The sequence below is a fragment of the Triturus cristatus genome, chromosome 1_2 (assembly GCF_964204655.1).
Source record: "Triturus cristatus chromosome 1_2, aTriCri1.1, whole genome shotgun sequence".
Lineage (NCBI taxonomy): Eukaryota > Metazoa > Chordata > Amphibia > Caudata > Salamandridae > Triturus > Triturus cristatus.
Window position 1 is genome coordinate 905,795,052 of NC_140580.1, and position 17,995 is coordinate 905,813,046.

Consider the following 17,995-nt stretch of genomic DNA (forward strand, 5'->3'; position numbering starts at 1 on the left):
TATACAGGACTATCGTAGTGTGCAATAAGAAGGCTGGTGTGACAACATGGTAAAACAACAACAACATCAGGACAACGGTCCCATCCTCCCTCCCTAACCCCTCCCCCCACCCTATACTTCGAGAACAGAAACATCTGTCGTCCCAATTAGGCAATGTAAATAACCAAACTAAAACATTCAAGTTCGATTGCGTGGAGGATCCCTCCTTACATAAGGATACTCATTGTCTCGGCAGATAGATCAGTAAATTGTAGCAAGAACTTTGCCATGGTACGTTTGATAGGGATATATCGAAATCTTAACGCTGGTTAGGTCCATCACATCAGGAGCGCCGGGCTGCGAGAGAACTTGGAATCAGCAAAGGCAATGTGGAGGCTTACTGGTGAGGCGTTTCTCAGTTCAATGCGGCTTGTGGAATTGGATCGCCACAGGGAGCGAGAGGTGATCAAGAGTGCACAGTCTCTAGGGCGCCGTTCGGAGTCCGCGGGCGAGCCCGATCTGGTTCGGCAAGTCCCACGCCTTTTGCGAGACTGTGTGCACCTTCCGTGTGGTTTGGGTGCACCCTTACGAGGATTTTCTTTTATGATTAAAATGACACAATAATGAAAAAATCCAATGTTGTGATAGAGATGTACATTTTTAAAGATTAAATACTTTATAGTGCCAACTTGGAACATTTGGTCGCGCCGGACTGGGACAAAGTTTGAGGCCGACTGAAATGGAGTGCGTATCAAATACAACGAACGGTAGGTCCTGCTCAAGGCTTCGGACGTAGTAGTTTTTTTGGAGCTTTTTCTCTCTAAGTCGAACAAGGATCCCTGTCAGGCTGGCCTGTGGGTCAACAACGACGGCTTGTTCCAGGGTGAGGCCTCAGTGAGGTCTTGGAGCTCCGGAGGATTCAGTGGCATGAACCTGGAATTCAGACCGGGTCATTCGACATCGGTGGCTTAACTCTCGACGACCGGTCGGTCACCTTATAGAGCTTTTTACCAAACTTTCTCCAAATGTCTCCAAACTTCTGGAACTACTTCCAGAAGGTATTTTTGGGGTTCGAGGGCATCCACAGCACCAATCTAAGGTTCCAGAAGCGCAGAGTTGCTCACCAGGATGTTGGGACTACATCTCCCACAATGCACCTGACCAAATCCTTGGTGGTCAGCTGATTTCTTCTTGCTGGAGATGATGCAGGTGGAGCTCTTTTAACCTGTTCCTTTCAGGGAGTCCACTCCTTCACGTTTCAAAACAAGGCAAAGTCCTCCTTTTGCTGTAGTTCCAAATTGTTCAGCAGGTGCAGTCATTCAGAGTGCAATCCTCTTGGTGCAGGACAGGGTTAAAGCAGGACAGTCCTTGTTGTTTCTTCAGGCAGGGGTCTGAGTTGCTGGGCAGCTCTCCCATATTTATCCAGTGTACTTCGTTGACAAGCAGGGGGGCACCCTGACCAATGGAGTACAGGGTGCCACCACAGATGTACGACAGCTTCCTCCATAGTGTGACATAATCTTGTCCCAGAAAGCACAGTTTGACAAAATCCAAAATGGAGAAACTCTCTCCTAGAGGTTAAGCTTTGGCTAAGCCAACCCACTGGTGTGGCTAACGTTCCCCGACACTCCCATTCCAGCCCCTCTGCTAATTCCATTACTGGGGCTCCTGCCTGGCTGGAGGTGCAGGAAGTGGGAGTGAGCAAGTGCCCTGTCCTAACTGGCATTCCCTCTTTGAAGGCCAGTTTGGCTACTGCACCCTCATCCGGCTGCAGATCTCCTCCCACCAGATGTTCTTTGTCTCTATGCAGGCCACTTCAAACCTCATCAGAGCAGTTTGGTTCAGCCTGGCAAAGGCTGGCTCAATCAAGAGAGGCTGCTAAAAGGCTGGATTTTGGCACATCAGAAAAGCAAGTTCTATAACTTATTTTCTGTAAAGGGTATAGTAAATCTAACCTTGGCAAGCTGTTGGATTTATCATAACTATCCTTTTAAGTCTTTGAATTATTATTTTAGCTCACTCCAGTCAATAGTTATACTTTATTAAAGTATTCCCATGTTAGCCTACGAAGCTAATGTACTACAATGGGGAAAAACAAAATTGACTGTTTTACACTCACCGGGGCATATAAAAAATCTTTTAAAATGTCCCTGCTTATTTTAACAATGCACCCGACCCTTGGAGCACCTAGGGTAGATCTCAGGGGTGACCTATATGAACAAATAAGATAGTTTAAGACTATGGAAGTCCCTTTAATTCCAAAGTCGAATATGGACACAGTTTTATTTTAAAAGCAGCTAACAAAGCAGGGCTGTTTTTTAAAATGACAGTAGGCAACAGAGCAGTGCACACTTAAGTGCAATAAATCTAATCCCAAATGACCTACCATATGCTAAGGACTTACAGATCAGTACCAATTGCAATTATACCCAATTACCATGTACCTTTCACATAGAACACAGCCTCTGGGTCTTGTTAGCAGAGCCCAATGCAAAATCAGTGAGAAAACCAGCATCTAGTAGTCAAAAATGGGGGCAAAATGTGAGGGGGACACTGCCCACAGCCCTGGCTTCTCAGTCATTAAACCAATTACATAATGAAATCCATTGAAGCGGATATTCTTTCATAAAACTCATATTAGTACAAATAATCGTTTTTTGAACTAGTACCAAAATTTAACTTTCAACAGCATCCTTATTTGAAATCTAAAAGTGCAGTGACCTGAACTGTGAACACAAATAGTTGCCCTATAAGATTTGGCATATGAGAGAGACACTACAGAGAGAGAGGTGGAGCCTAAAAGAGTCGAGGCGGACGCCCTGTTGTTTAGCACTTCTTCCAATGGAAGAAGAGAAGGAGATTGCGCCAACTGACCTCACACCTACTGTGTTGGGGTCCTAGAGTTGAGGGGCTAGTCCCATAGAGACGTTTGTTGAGCTCAATCAACATGGACAGCACAGCAACTATAACCATAATATACAGCGGTTTATGCCTTTTACCAGGCACCTAACAGTTAAAAAAAACACAATTTCACATCAATCTTTTACCAACAACACACGGAAACAAATTATTTAAAACCTGTTGTCAACGAGAGGCAAGCTAGATGAAAGAGGATACCTGCCAAAAGCAGTTAAACAGTGGCTAAAGACATACTTCAAATAAACATCCAAAACTGTACAGGAAAACACTATCAGAAAAACCTAGAAAAATATATATAAACAAAATTACACAGACAACAAAATAGAATTACTGATCAACATAAAACGAGGTGATGCCAAGAAAATCGTTATTTGCCTGGAAATGAGAATCAGTTAAGCCAGCGAGTGCTAAAAGGCCAGCAGCTAACACATTTTCAATTTTTAATGTAAGATTTGTAACTAAATAAAACTTTTCCAGCAATCTGTTTTAACCAATCATGCTCCATACCTGTAGTCAGTCACATACGCAAAGCTATTCACGTAAACAACACCCAAGAGTTATCATCGTAGGACAAAAATACAAACCATCTCCTTAAAGGGAAACGCATACACACTTCTCTCATCAACGAGTGTAACGAATTAACAATAGATGAAAGCATCAAGCCTGAAAGGCATGAATAAGAGAAAAGATCTACACATTTAACAATAATTTCCTTCAGTAATGCCCTTATTTTGCCTTTGCCTGCCGACTTGAATACCGTACTCTCTCCATGATCCTTCCTAGGACTTCAACAGTGGTACAATCAAGGTGGAGGCGGTAAGAAAAACTGCTATTTACTTTATATCTGGTGGTAGATCACACTATACAAATACTTAAATAATTTATCCCCTCTAGGAGTTCCAGAGGCCAGATTGGCTCTACATGTGGTTTCATACAGAGTTTAAAAGATGCATTATTTATTAAAGAAAAAAAAACACTAGTTAAATGATTTAAAAAAAATGATCAAATAAATAGAAAAACAGTAAAGAAGCGACTGAGAAAAAATACAGAAAAGGTACTTATAAAATAGGTGACTTAGTTGTTGAACATCGGTTTTCATTTCCCATTTCAAAAGAAGTGCTAATTAGTAAAAACCAAAGCATTCTTTAAGTAAAAGATAGGAACACAGAACTGACCAGCAGGCAGTGGGAACGTTAGCTGCATTTTATAAAAATCTTCTGCATCCATGCTGGTAAGCACGAATCTGACCTTTAAGAAGGTAATGGATGCTGTACACCTATAATGGCTTTGCCGTTTAACTCGAGCATTTGTAATTAAGAGCAGGAAACCGGTTATGAATAGAGGGGACAGTAAAGCCATACCAGGGAGACAGAGCAGTTGAAGGTTGCACTTCTGAGCAATTATCATCATCATGTTCTCCTCTTCTCCACGGCAACAGTAGGTTACAGCTAGCCCATATGTCCCTGCAAATCAACATATAAAAACAGTTTAACTGGCTGAAATTCAAATGGGGTAGGTATTTTGTTTGTATCCCAAATGCACACGTGCCATCTAATAATGCTTTTTTAAAGTTGTTACAGAGAATTCAGAAAAGGCTTTAAGTCTTTCTAGATATTGTCCAGATTACATACCAGTAATTTTCATTACTCCGATTCCTCACTCCTTGTCACAGTATTAACTTAATAAAGTATGGAAGTGCTGCTCCTCCGATGGCCACCCTTTCAAAATTCTCTCTTTTATTTTAACTACTTATTAGACACACACCCTTTACAATGTAAAGGAAAATGGTGTAATTAGAACTTCATGCTATTATAAAGCACCCAATGCCTTCTACTACTTAATACTACTTGAAAGTCTTCTAAGCTTCAGACATCCAATGCCTCAAACACAGCTTGCACATCATCCAGTCCTAGATGTCCAGCAGCGCCTACCTGAAGCTCAACTTAACCAAAACAGAATTCCTGTTATTTGTCAAGAACAACAAAGTTACAGTACAAACTTGGCGCAATGACATGAACCTTGACATCTTCGAATCACTGACTGCCAAATCATTTGAATTTACCCAGGACACCAACCTCACCCTCAAAGAACATATTGCCAAAAAACACGAAGAAAGACGGCCAGGTAACAGCTCTCTCTTCCAAAGAATGTCGAAGTGTTTCTTCTAGAAAGCGACTTCAGAAGTGCTGCTCTGTACTCTTGCATCTGGATGATGTAAAGGCCATACTCCATGGCCTCCCAGGCTGTATAAGGCACCCCTCTGTGGCATCCTACACACCGCAGTACCGCTCATCCAGGGCTTGAAGAAATGTGATCATATCACTCATATTCCGATGGTACTCCACTGGCTCCACGTGCTAGTCCACACTATCTTCAAAACCACCAGGATCATTTGCAAAGCTATCTCGACCAGCGCCCGCGCCTATCTTGCAGGCAAGCTCACCGGCTCGGATGGTTCTCTGCACACTTGCAACCAGGACACAATCAGACTGCAGACTAAGAAGTGTAAAAAAGAGAAAACCAGACAGCAGCCCCGGATCTGTAAAAACATTCCCATATCCATCATAATTGCCTTAAAGATGCTCCAATTTAGGAACGAGTTAACGACTTACCTCTTTCAAGAGCACTACATCACAATGCATTAACCATCCACAACCCAGCTATGACTCCTATTACTAGTTTACTTTATTGTATACATTATATATATATATATATACACACACACACACACACACACACACACATACATCCATCCCTACCTACCTGCAAAGAAGATTCACAAGTGAGAGGATGGTAATATTAGTACTGGGATGGGACACATGTTTCTTTAAGGATTAAATGCTGTTAATTACAGAGCACATTACCATAGCGTCCAGCTCTTCCTATGCGATGCATGTATGTTTCCCAGACCTGGGGAACATCCAGATTAATGACTAAGTTCACTTTCTCTGCATCGATTCCTCGTGACGTCTGAAAGGTATAAAAAGAGTGGTCATCCACTTTTCAAAGGTTCCAGAAAGGTGACAAACAGTTAAAGAAAGCATTCACAAAATGTTGGTGTTTAGAAACGTATGTAGGATACACATATAGGGTAGTATGGAAAAATAATTATCAAAAAGCAAGATTAAAGCATTGAAAGTTAGCAGCAATAGATAATCAGTCTCAAGGATTTCCCTTCATAACTTTAGATGAAACATCGACTTGCTAAAAATAATGGTGCTCAGAGAGTGGGAAGGAGAATAGGGGAGTATTCAAAATGCTCTTCATGTGGGGGACAAAGGAGCAGCCAGCAACCTTTGAGACATGATCAGAGAGCACAAGCGAGTCTTTCAGAGGAAGGGAAGGCTGTACCTGTACTTTTGGTCTAAGTCAGCTAAAGACATCAGAATAGCATTTTTAGATGAAAGTAACTTGAGGATACCCAAGTACAAATAACTTTGTCATACAAGCCCAAAGTAGTTCATTCTTTGATTTTAAGAGGTCAGAGTCAAATGTACAACCGTGCTACTTCTCTGAATATTTTTACTAGCTCATAGATAGAGGTAACCTGGCCAACTATGATTTTTAACATTATGTTGATGGGTTTTTATCCCATCTAAAACCTGGTGAAGAATTAGAGATCCCTTTGCAAGCGGCTGCAGTGAATGACTGCACCTGCCTGCAAAGGGATGTCTGGGGGGGGGGGGTCTATGGGACCTCCTTTTCCCCTTCAAGAAGGCTGCCACTAGGGCGCACTCTTTCAGTGCACCTCCTGACAGCTTCTTTGCCTTTCCGCCCATAATACAGAACAGGTGCAGAAACAAAGATTCCCTTATTTGCATGGGGCCACGCCCCCATCCAAATAAAGGAATGCCCTCTTGAGATAGCGCTGGCACACATGTAGCTCCAGTGCTATCAGTATTACAGGAGGGGGCGCACAAGTGTCTGCGGCCCCTTCAGTAATGCCCCGGGGGTTGCACAAAGTGGGCGCACATGCCTGTTGGGCCCGTGAGGCACTTTCTGTAATACTGCCCCAGAAGTTGTTATGTCACAGCTGATGCATGCCCCTAACAGCTTCCAAGGATCTCCAAGATGAAAACCGGATGGTGCAATGAGAGCATGTAGGTGGTCGATTCTAGCGGATTATCCATCTTCGGGGACACGTACTGTACCCCATACTCAAGCTCTGAACTGGTTGGAGGGCCTTTGTTGCTGCTCTCGAGTTGGTTTGTTTAACTGCCCAGTGTAACAGACATCTGACATCCGCTGTGATATTAAAATGTGAAATGTATCTTAAAATGTTATTGTCATCTTTTTCATGCCCACAGGAGAATGTACATAGGTTTCAGAGTTCCTAAAGAGGAGATTCGAACTGAAGAGGGTGGCGGCAGAGACGTGCGCTCTGTGATCCTATGCTTCTCGAGGTTCGCTTCCTGCCCCATCGGAGGCAAAGCCTCGGAGTGCTCCGGATGTGCTCGCAGTCAGGCAAGGAGAAGCTTCTTCACCGCCCGGCCGGCCTGCCTGGAACAGCATGGATTTGCATCTTTCATCCCGAGCGATGGGACAAGGTGGGGGGAAATATGCAACATGGAAAGTACAATATAACCTGCACACTGTGTTTTCCGGAATAAATAAAGATTCTTAAACGAGGTACCCTGAGTGATTTTGTGCAGGTGCCTTAAAAAGCGATTTGCAGAGGAATTCTGTAAATGACTGCTAAAAGCCTGAGGTTGGAAACAACGAATTGACTATCCAAGCATAATAAAGATAATTTCATAGGCTCAGACTAAAGAACTGTGTATGCTCAGAGTGTTTTTTTTTACTTACCAAATCAGTTGAGATCAGGACCCGACAATGAAACTGTTTTAGTTTTGCCATCGCATCCAGCCTGTGGTCCTGGCTCATGCTCCCTGTTGAAAGAAACCAGCAGTAATGACCGCAGTGAAGAATCGCTCTCTTGGCACGGGTTACAGGAATAGGATTTTAAAAACCTTTTCGCTTTGTAAACTGGCAGTATTAGTGTAGAAAATAAATGTTCTTGTAAATTCTGCTAAAACCTACTTTAAGACGACATGTAACAAACAGGTAACTTCAAACTTTATAAATCCAACATATTAGCTGGTAAAATGTAGGTATCTGATGCATAATAAGGTATTGCAAGCCGCTTTATTTCTGTTATTATCAGCAATCGGTTTATTGTGCTATATCAAGTGTAGGGCTGTATATAACCGTTTAAATTGCTAATATTTTACATCTCAAACGCACACTGTAACCTGTCAAGACTATTTTGAGTAAGTAGAACTATAAGTGCAGGTTGTCATAAAAAAGAGGTTATTGCAGCAGTAATATGTTATGTTTATTTGTTGAGAATACCAATACCAGTGGTTTCTTGGTTCAGCATTGGTTTCATTCGGCGCAGCCCATGACAGCAAGTAACCAGGTTTCTGAGCTTAGTACCCAGGGCCAGCGAGAAAGCATGAGGCTGGGGTGGCCGAATTACAATGTCATCTGTTCTACTCTAGTGGCCAGTGTAGAGACTCCAGCATCAGAGAGATGTGAATAGGCTTTCATAATGTCAGGAGAGCCCATGCTAGGCCCCAGTGGGAGCAGCATGGTAACCACAGAGAAGGGTGTAACTTCCTATTCCAATAAGTAGGAACCCTTAGAAGATCTGTGGAGTACTGCAAGGATCTTCTTTCAATCTGACCCAATTCAAAGTCTACATGACCCGTCTGGTCAAAATTGTCCGCTCCAAGAGAAAGACGTCCTCTCCTACACCAACATTTAACTCATACTCTCGCTCTCAGACAAGATTCCCATCACACAGAACAAATTTAGAGCCTACATGACCAAAGTCACAGACTGGATAAAGGACAACTGTCTCAAGCTTAACACTGACAAAGACAGAAGTTGTGATCTTCTAGAATAAAACTTCACCGGAGGACTCTACCTGGTGGCCACCCAAACTAAGACCTACGTTGACCCCCAGCACTTACGCAAGAACCTCGGGATCGTCAACAGCAAACTTGACATGACCGCCCAAGTCTACAGCATCTCAGCTGCCTGCTTCCACACACTGAAGATGTTGAGAAAATACTTCAAATGGCTCCAGAGCAGCATCAGCAAAAACGTCATGCGTGCCCTCATCACTAGCAAACTGGACTACGGGAACTCCTTTTGCTCTGGGGTCAAAAATCATCTTACAAGGCGAGTACAAACATTCCAGAACTCGGTAGCCAGAATAACAAAACTCCCATGTAGCACACCTATAACAACACCTCAAGTAGCTCCACTGGCTTGATATTCACAAATATCCACAATTCAAACTCCTCACTCATATCTTCAAAGCACTACACAAGTTTGGCCCAGCCTACTCCAATACTCACATACATTTCACAAACCATCCAGGGGCCTCTGCTTGGCTGGAGTCGTACTTGCACACATCCCACGCATAAGCGGAACTAGATACAGAGGTCGGGCATTCTCCTTCATCACTCCTAAAGTGTGGAGCAACTTACAGCTACACATCAGAGGGCCCTCCTCAAGTTCCGCAAGAAGCTGAAGACCTGGCTCTTTGAGTAGCCCATCTCGCGCCCTAGGCAAGACTAGACTCTTACCTGCCCAGTGAAGGGTACGCTCCCAGGTGGACTTTACAAATACACATAACAACACAAAACAGGATCCAAGTCACACATATAGGGCACACTGTTCCGGTTTGTGCCACAGGGCATTACAGCTGAGTGAGAGTACAGAAAAAAATGATCCCAGAGTTAGCGCCTGCACAAGGTACAGCACATCAATACAACAGACCTGCAGTTTGAACCGTTGCTCCTGCTTTCAATAGAAACACATCAAGCATAATTTTTAAGAGTTCCTGGGATACCGCCATAAAAGGGTGCAGTTTATGACAGCTTCCACCTGCGTGGTGATGGCTGTGGGGTCCATGGGATTCATGTCCTGTCTCCCAAGGAGCTATCTTGTGTTGTGCACATCATAGTGTCTGACAAATCAGTGCCCCCGTCCCCCAGACAGCTTCTCTACCCTTGCACCCTCATCTGTAAAGGTATCTGGGCATCAAAGCAAAGGGACTTCCTCATTTGCATGGTGCCACAACCCCACACAATTAAGGGTACGACCACTGGGGATCGCATAGGCACACATTTTTCTAAATCACAGAAGCATCTTTGGCCCCTTCTGCAATACCAAAGCGTTCTGGGGTGCTAACTACAAGTGCAAACACCTCTTGCGCACCGAGGACACCATATGTAATACAGCTCTAGAAATGATGCAAGTTATACTGCTGACAAGAGAGACTTCTTGTGAGACAAAGTTGTTACCTCCTGTAGTGTCTCTTATACGCAGATGATAAATGTTGCACTATCATGGCTTCCCATGGAACTCCATATGAAGAGTACAGTGCCTCCTGATATACCAATAGTTTATTACCACTGCTTACTATGTAGATGAGGGACATCTATCTTTGCATCAAGCAGAGTCAATTGGGCAGCCGGTGAAGGGGGGGGGGGGGGGGGAGGAAGTTCCTTGTGGTGTACCTATAAAAATTGGCATCACACAATATAAAGTGTCGTAAAGGGAAAAAATCCATAATACCTACGACATCAGATCTAGTGATCTCTCACAAGGCATTGAGCTCTCTACAGAAAGTCGCAAATCCTAAGTGGTCCTCTTCAAGCCATCATCGTACATAAATCCCAAAGTAGTAGACTAATGGGTGACCCTCTAGTTCTCAACCAATAGATCATCAGGCTGGAACAAACTGGATTACGATGTTTGAGGCTGTAGGACTCTTAAGGGACTAAACATCACACCCCTAACAGTGGGTGATCTAAATAAACAGATAACCAAAGGTCATATGCTAGGCAGACTTAGAATCCAAGCCTGATATGTGGCCAGTGTCAATAGCCTGCACTGGCCATGAACTAAAGAAAGGCGACAGCAGACATATGGTGCCCCATTTCTGGCTCTATCTGGTTGGCCATTAACTGTTCCATGAAATATAATAGTAGCAGACTCTCCTAGGGTCACCCAACAGGGTAATCTGGAGCCTATCTCAACCTGGAGAGTAGGGGAATCCTACTGTTTCAGAGTAGGGTACCCCCAGGTGAGCAAATCCTGATAGCACAGCACCTCTTCCCTCTGTATTTTCTCTCTCACTCAATAAAACATGATCTGCCTCTAGAAGGACTCAGCAGTGCCCTAGCATGCACTCACTCCATCCATCCATCCATCTATTCATTGGGGGCTAATAGAAGGCAAGCTGCAGAGTTCCAGAACAAGTTCCAGAACAAGTGAATATGACGAATGGAGGTACATTAGGGGTATCCAACGTAGGTCCAGGATGGTTGTTTCCAAGACAGATTTTCTGTAAATACACATACCATAGATTTACATAAAGCAAATAAAAATATTGTTTATGTAGTAGGTGGTTATCATGAATATCTGGCATGAATTAGACTGTCCTGTACCTACATTGGAAACCCCATCTATAGATGGCACCAAACTGCATAGACTAGTCTGGAAGATATGAACACCTCTGCGGTGGAGGCCGAATGTAAAAAGAGGAGGAGAAAGTGTCTCTGCGTAGCCTGATTGGATTAAAACAGATGTGTAAAACAGCATGGATCTGGGCAGTCAATGTCAGACTGTTTTCTATCAAGAGATACAAGTTATGAACCACTGTGGCTGTCTCAGGGAAATTGCCCATGAATTCAGTGAGCTATTCTCAGAGCATGGAGTCTGTTTAGTGAAAGGGCCTTCTAATCTGTTAAATCCAGTTAGCCAAACAGCTTCTAGGTTTCAAGAGCTCATGCTACACAGAATTAGGACTAGTCAGTTCCTATGGCAGGTGAAGCCAAAAATGCGCACATTTACCCGTGGGTCTCTAGGTGCTAAAATATCAGATTTTTTTTTTCCAACTCAAGGGTAATCATATATTCAATTTAGAAGGGTGAAAGGATGAGTAGACCTGCCAGGAATAGAACCTGTGGCCACGAGGTCAAACAAGATTCCTGGAGAGGATGCATTAGTCCACTGAGTGACCAACCAGTTGTGAATGTCACTGACTGCTGTACAGTCATTTTTAATATAGATTATATATATATATATATATATATATATATATATATATATATATATATATATATATTTTTTTTTTGTTTTTTAAATAAAGATATAAGTTTTTTGGTTTCGTCTAAGACAGTGCATGTCCATTGCTTACCACTGGTTGGCTTCATTGCTTCTAATTCATAAGCTTACATAGGCTTCTATCCCCTCCGTGTGTTTGTTCCTCCCCTGGATCATGGATGAATTACTTTGTTCCTTGCTTTTTCAGGCCCTACTTTTTTCTTTTTATTTAAGCACTCTACAAAAGTGCACTTATTTTTCAGCTACATCCCTTGTGTACTTCCCCCCCCCCCCCCCAGTGTTCCTCCCTGCCCACCCTGCCTCCTTCATGTGCTTGCCACAGCCTCGCCCTTCAAACCCTCAGTTGTCTGTTTGCTTCCCCCACTTCCTTCTGCCCGCCTCCTGTTGTCCTGCTTGCCCCCTGTTGTCCTCCTTGCCTCCAGCCCGTCCAGGGCACCCTCCCTTGGTGTTTTCCTCAATCCCTTCCAGTATCCAGGTTATCCTTCTTCCGCTGCTACAGAAGCCCAATACAGTCCCGTCGATGCTCATGACTCCCGACCCTCATACAAACCACAGGAGTAGATGTGGCCTAGATGTTTGAGCGGTCGTGTTTGGAATCTGGAGACCCAGGAGCTAATGGTCTTGGTGCTAGACTCAACATCGTCTGATTATTAGCAAATCATTCATTTACCCTGTGACGAAATGTGACAAAAATGTATTTGGGTTATCCCCACTTGATGTACACAGTCTTGTAGAGCATTTACCAATGCCTCCCATAATGTACAGCACTCCGTCACTTCATAGCTAGCTTTGTGCTATATAAATACCAGTACCTATATAAATACTCATCTGCTTCCTCTTTTGCCCAAGAGCACTGAACTCACAGCTTTTGCAGTCTGTGCCCACTGGGCTCAAGGTGATTTATGGCCACAGCGCAGATAGTGTGCTATTTGTAGCGCTGGACAACCTGCCCATGACCATGGATGTAGGAGGCACCTCCTCTCTTATCCTACTTCAGCAGCTGAAGACAAGGCTGTTTACAGCTTAGTCTAATTTAATCAGTGTAGCCGATGATTTGCAGTCTATCCTCAGAGCCAGGATACCTTACAAGGGCACTGCTCACACTTCATAAAGAGCTCATTAAGCCATTCAAACTTTAAGTCTCAAACTAGTGTAAAGAGTATCTTTTTATTTTTATTTTATATTTTTATAGATGACAAGATAAGGGGTTTTCTATGTTGCGTTAAAATAATAACGTGCCCATTTTTATGCAAGCTGTTATACTTTTGTGGTAAAGACGTGTGTGGAAAACTACTTATTGTAGTTGTAGAGATATTTTATCAGTGGCTTCAGACACACTGTGGACACACACTGTGGAAAAATATGAGACAGGAAGAAAAATAATTGAAATGGGTAGAACAGAGATGCCTGTTAAAATTAGCCTTAGGCGAGGAGGCTGATTTCTCAGCGATCGGGTGGAAAAGCATAGATGTGGTGGCACTCAAGCTGGTGGAATTTAGTTTATGTACTTAGTGCCTTCTGAAGGACATGATAGCTTTTAATGAAAACAATTGGAACATACACTTCCTTAAACGTTGTGCATGTAAATTAATGATTGTTAGAACAACACCTAAATAAGGAAATTGAAACGGGAATAAATAAATCCAAAAAGATGGCGGTTAAACTTGGTTTCACACTGCGCCTAAGGTTGGATATTGTATCTCTAAACCAATAGAAATAATACTATGCAGTGCAGTAGCCTTGGAAGCAAGAGAAAAATTACATTGATTATTAAGTTGCTCTCTGTCAACTGTAATTCAGGGAACAAGGCTAATTGATGGGGATTTGGAGGCGAAAAAGGAGAAAAGAAGTAGGCTCACACCTTTGTGCAACGATAAAGGAAAATGCATTTCTTTCTGGGATCCGCCATCGCTAGAGCTGGTTCATTTCAATTTATTTTACAAATTGCTCACAGGGGAAATAGGAGATCAGCTCCTCATGGATATAAAGTAAGTGTGAATTACTTCTTGGAAACTGCAATTGCTTCATTGTCTTCGATCGGCCTTCACACGTTTAGCAGTTAAATTCAGCTCCATAATCACCCAATTGAAGACATTTTCCAGTGTCCTACTATTCTACTTCTACTGAACAAAACGCAGATAATCTGAGAACACGGGTTAAGCTAGTAGTGTTTGTACACTTTCAATACACACTATGCTGTAACATAATGTACACACTGCATATTTGATTGGGAAGCCAATTTCCTGCACGTGAACAATCCAGCAATAGTCCGGGACTGAAAAAGGTAGGAAAGAGAAAAACATCAACGAATGAAGGCTTATTGGATTTAATTAGAAAATATTAGTTTAAAATAAAAAATAAAAAACATCTTTCTCTAGGTAAATTGTTCTTTTCAGAATCAGAAAGCCAGTCGACAGGATTACTGCCAAATCGTGTATTTAGGCCATAGCTCTTCAAGTTCCAAGTCTTAGCTACATTGGAATCACTGAAGGTAAGTCAGTGCCTTTTCTTCATCTCACTGCCACTGTCCTGCACGGATGGAGTCTCTCGAGGGCCAGCTCAGCTAGGCAGCTGCTTAAGGAAACTGGAACCAAACAAAACCTGAAGAATCAAATGTGACCCAATGCCAGTTACCCATAAGACCCAATGCCAAGGTAAAAGAACAGCAAAATGTCACTTCACATAGAGGAGCAAATATTCTATCTGCCCAGTGTGGCTCTCTGGTCCATTTAATTTGTGTTTTAAGATTCATCTGAAGAAAGAGGGACAGGAGTTCATAAGTAAATATGATGATTTTTGCAGATTGTCACATGATCCCTTTGTTTAAAATGGTCCCGGTCTTTGGAAGCCTGTGTTACAGATGTCTAAACAGGATTTACTAGTCATTAGACATGCTCCAGGAGAACTGCAGCCACCCAGAAAACTATCTAAAGGATTCTCCCCACCAATTCAGCTATCCTACGCCATTCAGCTGGGCTACCTTCGCATGAGGAACTGCACCCACTAACTAGCAGGCCTGGCTGCAAATTCATGGTAGATTACAGTAAGAAGGGTCAAAACAGAACTGACACCCCAAATGCACACTATTCAATTCAGAAAGTATCTGTCTAAGTAGCCACTGTCTAAGAGTGATGCAGCCCACAATGGGAATAGAATTGTTATTACAGTTATTTCAGTGTGGATGCAGAAGCCAAGATCAATGCTCCAATATTCAATGATTTTTTTTTTTTAACATGACAAAATAAGCATAGGAAACCAGTTAATAAGCTCGTCCTTGTGACACACTTTCGACTGCTGGTCGCAGTGACAAACAGAAAGCTAAAGAGGTCATTCAGAGGTCATTTTTACCTTTTTCTTAAATTGGTCATTGCTGGAGGATCAACTTTAGTAGCTCTTTTGCTCCAGTATAATACAGAGATAACCCCGATCAATATTCATCCACGCCTCTTCATTTATCTCATATAACAGCACTGCTCGGTTAAAGACTGTGCTAATTATAACATCTTCCTTTTCAAAGAAGATTTGTTTATACAACTGAAAGGGACCAGCATGGGAGCAACCTGTGCTCCCAGTTTGGCTTGCACAAATGTAGGAGCATTTGAAGAGAAACATATCTACAACGAAGTTTCCCCATTTTATGAAAACGTCTATAAATAGCATCACTTTAGAGATTATATTTTCTTTATTTGGCGTGGCCTCTCAGAACAACTAGAAGAATTTATAGAATGGCATAATCTAGGGGACAAAAATCATAAATTTTCTGCACACATGAGCCAAGATAGAGTTAACTTCCTAGACATCTGTATAAAACATGAGGGAGGACACCTAGCAGAAGAACTTTTCTCAAAACCCTCAGATTGAAATATACTGCTGCATTATAGTAGCCATCACCCTATAAATCAAAAGGATAACATCTCTTTTGGGGAGTTTCTACGTCTACGTAGAAACTGTACCTCATTACAATACTTTTACAGCCATTCAGACATATTGAAAAACAAATTTAAAGAGAGAAGCTACCCCTGGAAGTTAATCAACCATTCCTTCAACAGAGCGAGGTTTTACGACAGGGACTGCCTCCTTCATGGAGGCAAGAGAGATAAATCACTAGACAAAATAGTGATGGTGAGTCAGTTCTCCACGATTAGTAACAAAGTAAAAAACATTATTAACCGTAACTGGAGAATTCTAATTGATGGGGAGGACACGAGTCTCCCCAAACCACTGTACGCATTCAGAAAAAACAAAAATCTCCATAATTCCTTAGTCCACACATATAGAGAGGACGCTGGAGAAAAACAAAGAACTCTGACAGGAGCCAAAGCAATGGGCAATTACAAGTGTGGCAGTTGTAGCATTTGTGATCTGTGCATTGTTACCAAGGTGGCCACCCTTAATGGAGTGACACAGCAAATCACTACCCTTAACAACTGCAAGAGCAAAAATATCATTTATTTAGTAATGTGCCCGTGTGGACAGGGATACATAGGCGAGACAGGGTGAGAGTTCAGACAGAGACTATGCGAACATCGGTCTGCCATCAATACTAAACAAGCATTGGCATAGCCAATAGGTCACGCCTTTGGGACCTTATAAGTGTTTAGTTATCCAGCACAATAATCTTGGTGCAACAACATCAAGTGCTGCATGGCTAAACACTTATAAGGTCCCAAAGGCGAGACCTATTGGCTATGCCAATGCTTGTTTTTCCAGCTTTCAGCTGTGAAGGCAAACATCCATTGGGAAGATACGGTCGTATTTCCCAAGATTAATCAAAAATGTTAACATAATCTAGCACCCGTGGTGAGGAAGGCGTTGTAGTTCCTCAGGCTCGGGCTCCTCGATCGCAGCCATTGCCGGCCACATATGCGTCGTCCTCACGTGGGGGAGGGGCTTTAGTTGCTCCCAAGCAAGGAGGACAGCATTTAGGAACTAGCGGGCAGGAGTTACAATCCTACTGGAGAAAACAATCCCTTGCTTAGTCTTAGAAATAGCCTGATGGCTGCAAGCTGGCATGCTTTCTAAAACGTAAACTGTACCAGATTGTGAAACAGGATTAGAAACCATGGAGAAATCACAGAAATTTAAAGATGATGGTCTCCATAGATTTTCCAGAGAAACCCAAACTAATCAATCACTTAAAGACCCTTCTTTAATGTACAGAGTTTTGTGAGAAAAAAAAGAAAAAAATGGAAGCTGAACATATCCTTTGGTCCCTTCAATTGAATTCTGTTTGTTTCTTCAGTTGCCAATAGGTGTGCTTAATCAGAGTGAATGCTCTTTGCAAGTTTTATTCTCTGATGCTAGTTTGTTTGCTTAGGCCCAGTTTGAGTTGTATGTGTGCTGCAGCAGCTGCATTTTTTCGTACTGTACATGCATAAACTGGTTTGCATGATGCTCAGTTCCTAATCATTTGGGCATAAGGAGGTAACCTGTTTAGAGATAGCCTATAAGCACAAGCATTTGCAATGCAATAGGTCTCGCATTATAAAAGTGTGAGCAGTTGGCTTTGCTAATAATAATGCAACACTAGCTATTGGCATTGTAAATGATAATGGCATTTATTTATGTGTTTGTTTTATAAAATAGATAAAAAAAGGCATTGTCATGAACAATGCCAATAGCTTAAACTTTTGCAAATGCGAGACCTATTGCATTGCAAATGCTTGTTTCAGTACTGCAGGCTTTTTTAAAGTTTTAGTCACTACTCAAAATGAAATCCATTTTATCAGCGTTGCCAGTGCTCCTTTAGGTTTAATGCCATAAATGAAACACAATGTTCTAAGCAGATTGCTAAATAGCATCTCCAGCCCCGATCACAATGTCTCACTTCATGCTGGACAGTGGACACCCTGTTTCCATGCAGCGCCAAGACGGGGTGAACTAATGCACAGACTGAGGTCTGTCAGCGTCCGAGGCTCAAAGCATTCCTTGCAACAGTCCGCTGTGTCAAGGT

General features: G+C 42.5%; 1 protein-coding gene across 1 annotated transcript in view; it reads right to left on the reverse strand.

Annotated features, from left to right (window-relative positions):
• Positions 1 to 17,995, reverse strand: part of DDX20 (DEAD-box helicase 20) — a 298,858-nt gene that overhangs the window by 56,755 nt on the left and 224,108 nt on the right. The window contains exons 8-10 of the mRNA XM_085609637.1: positions 7,705 to 7,787; positions 5,763 to 5,868; positions 4,260 to 4,361 (exon numbers count right to left, since the gene is read on the reverse strand). Of these exons, the coding sequence (XP_085465763.1) occupies positions 4,260 to 4,361; positions 5,763 to 5,868; positions 7,705 to 7,787 (291 nt within the window). The remainder of the gene's footprint in view (positions 1 to 4,259; positions 4,362 to 5,762; positions 5,869 to 7,704; positions 7,788 to 17,995) is intronic.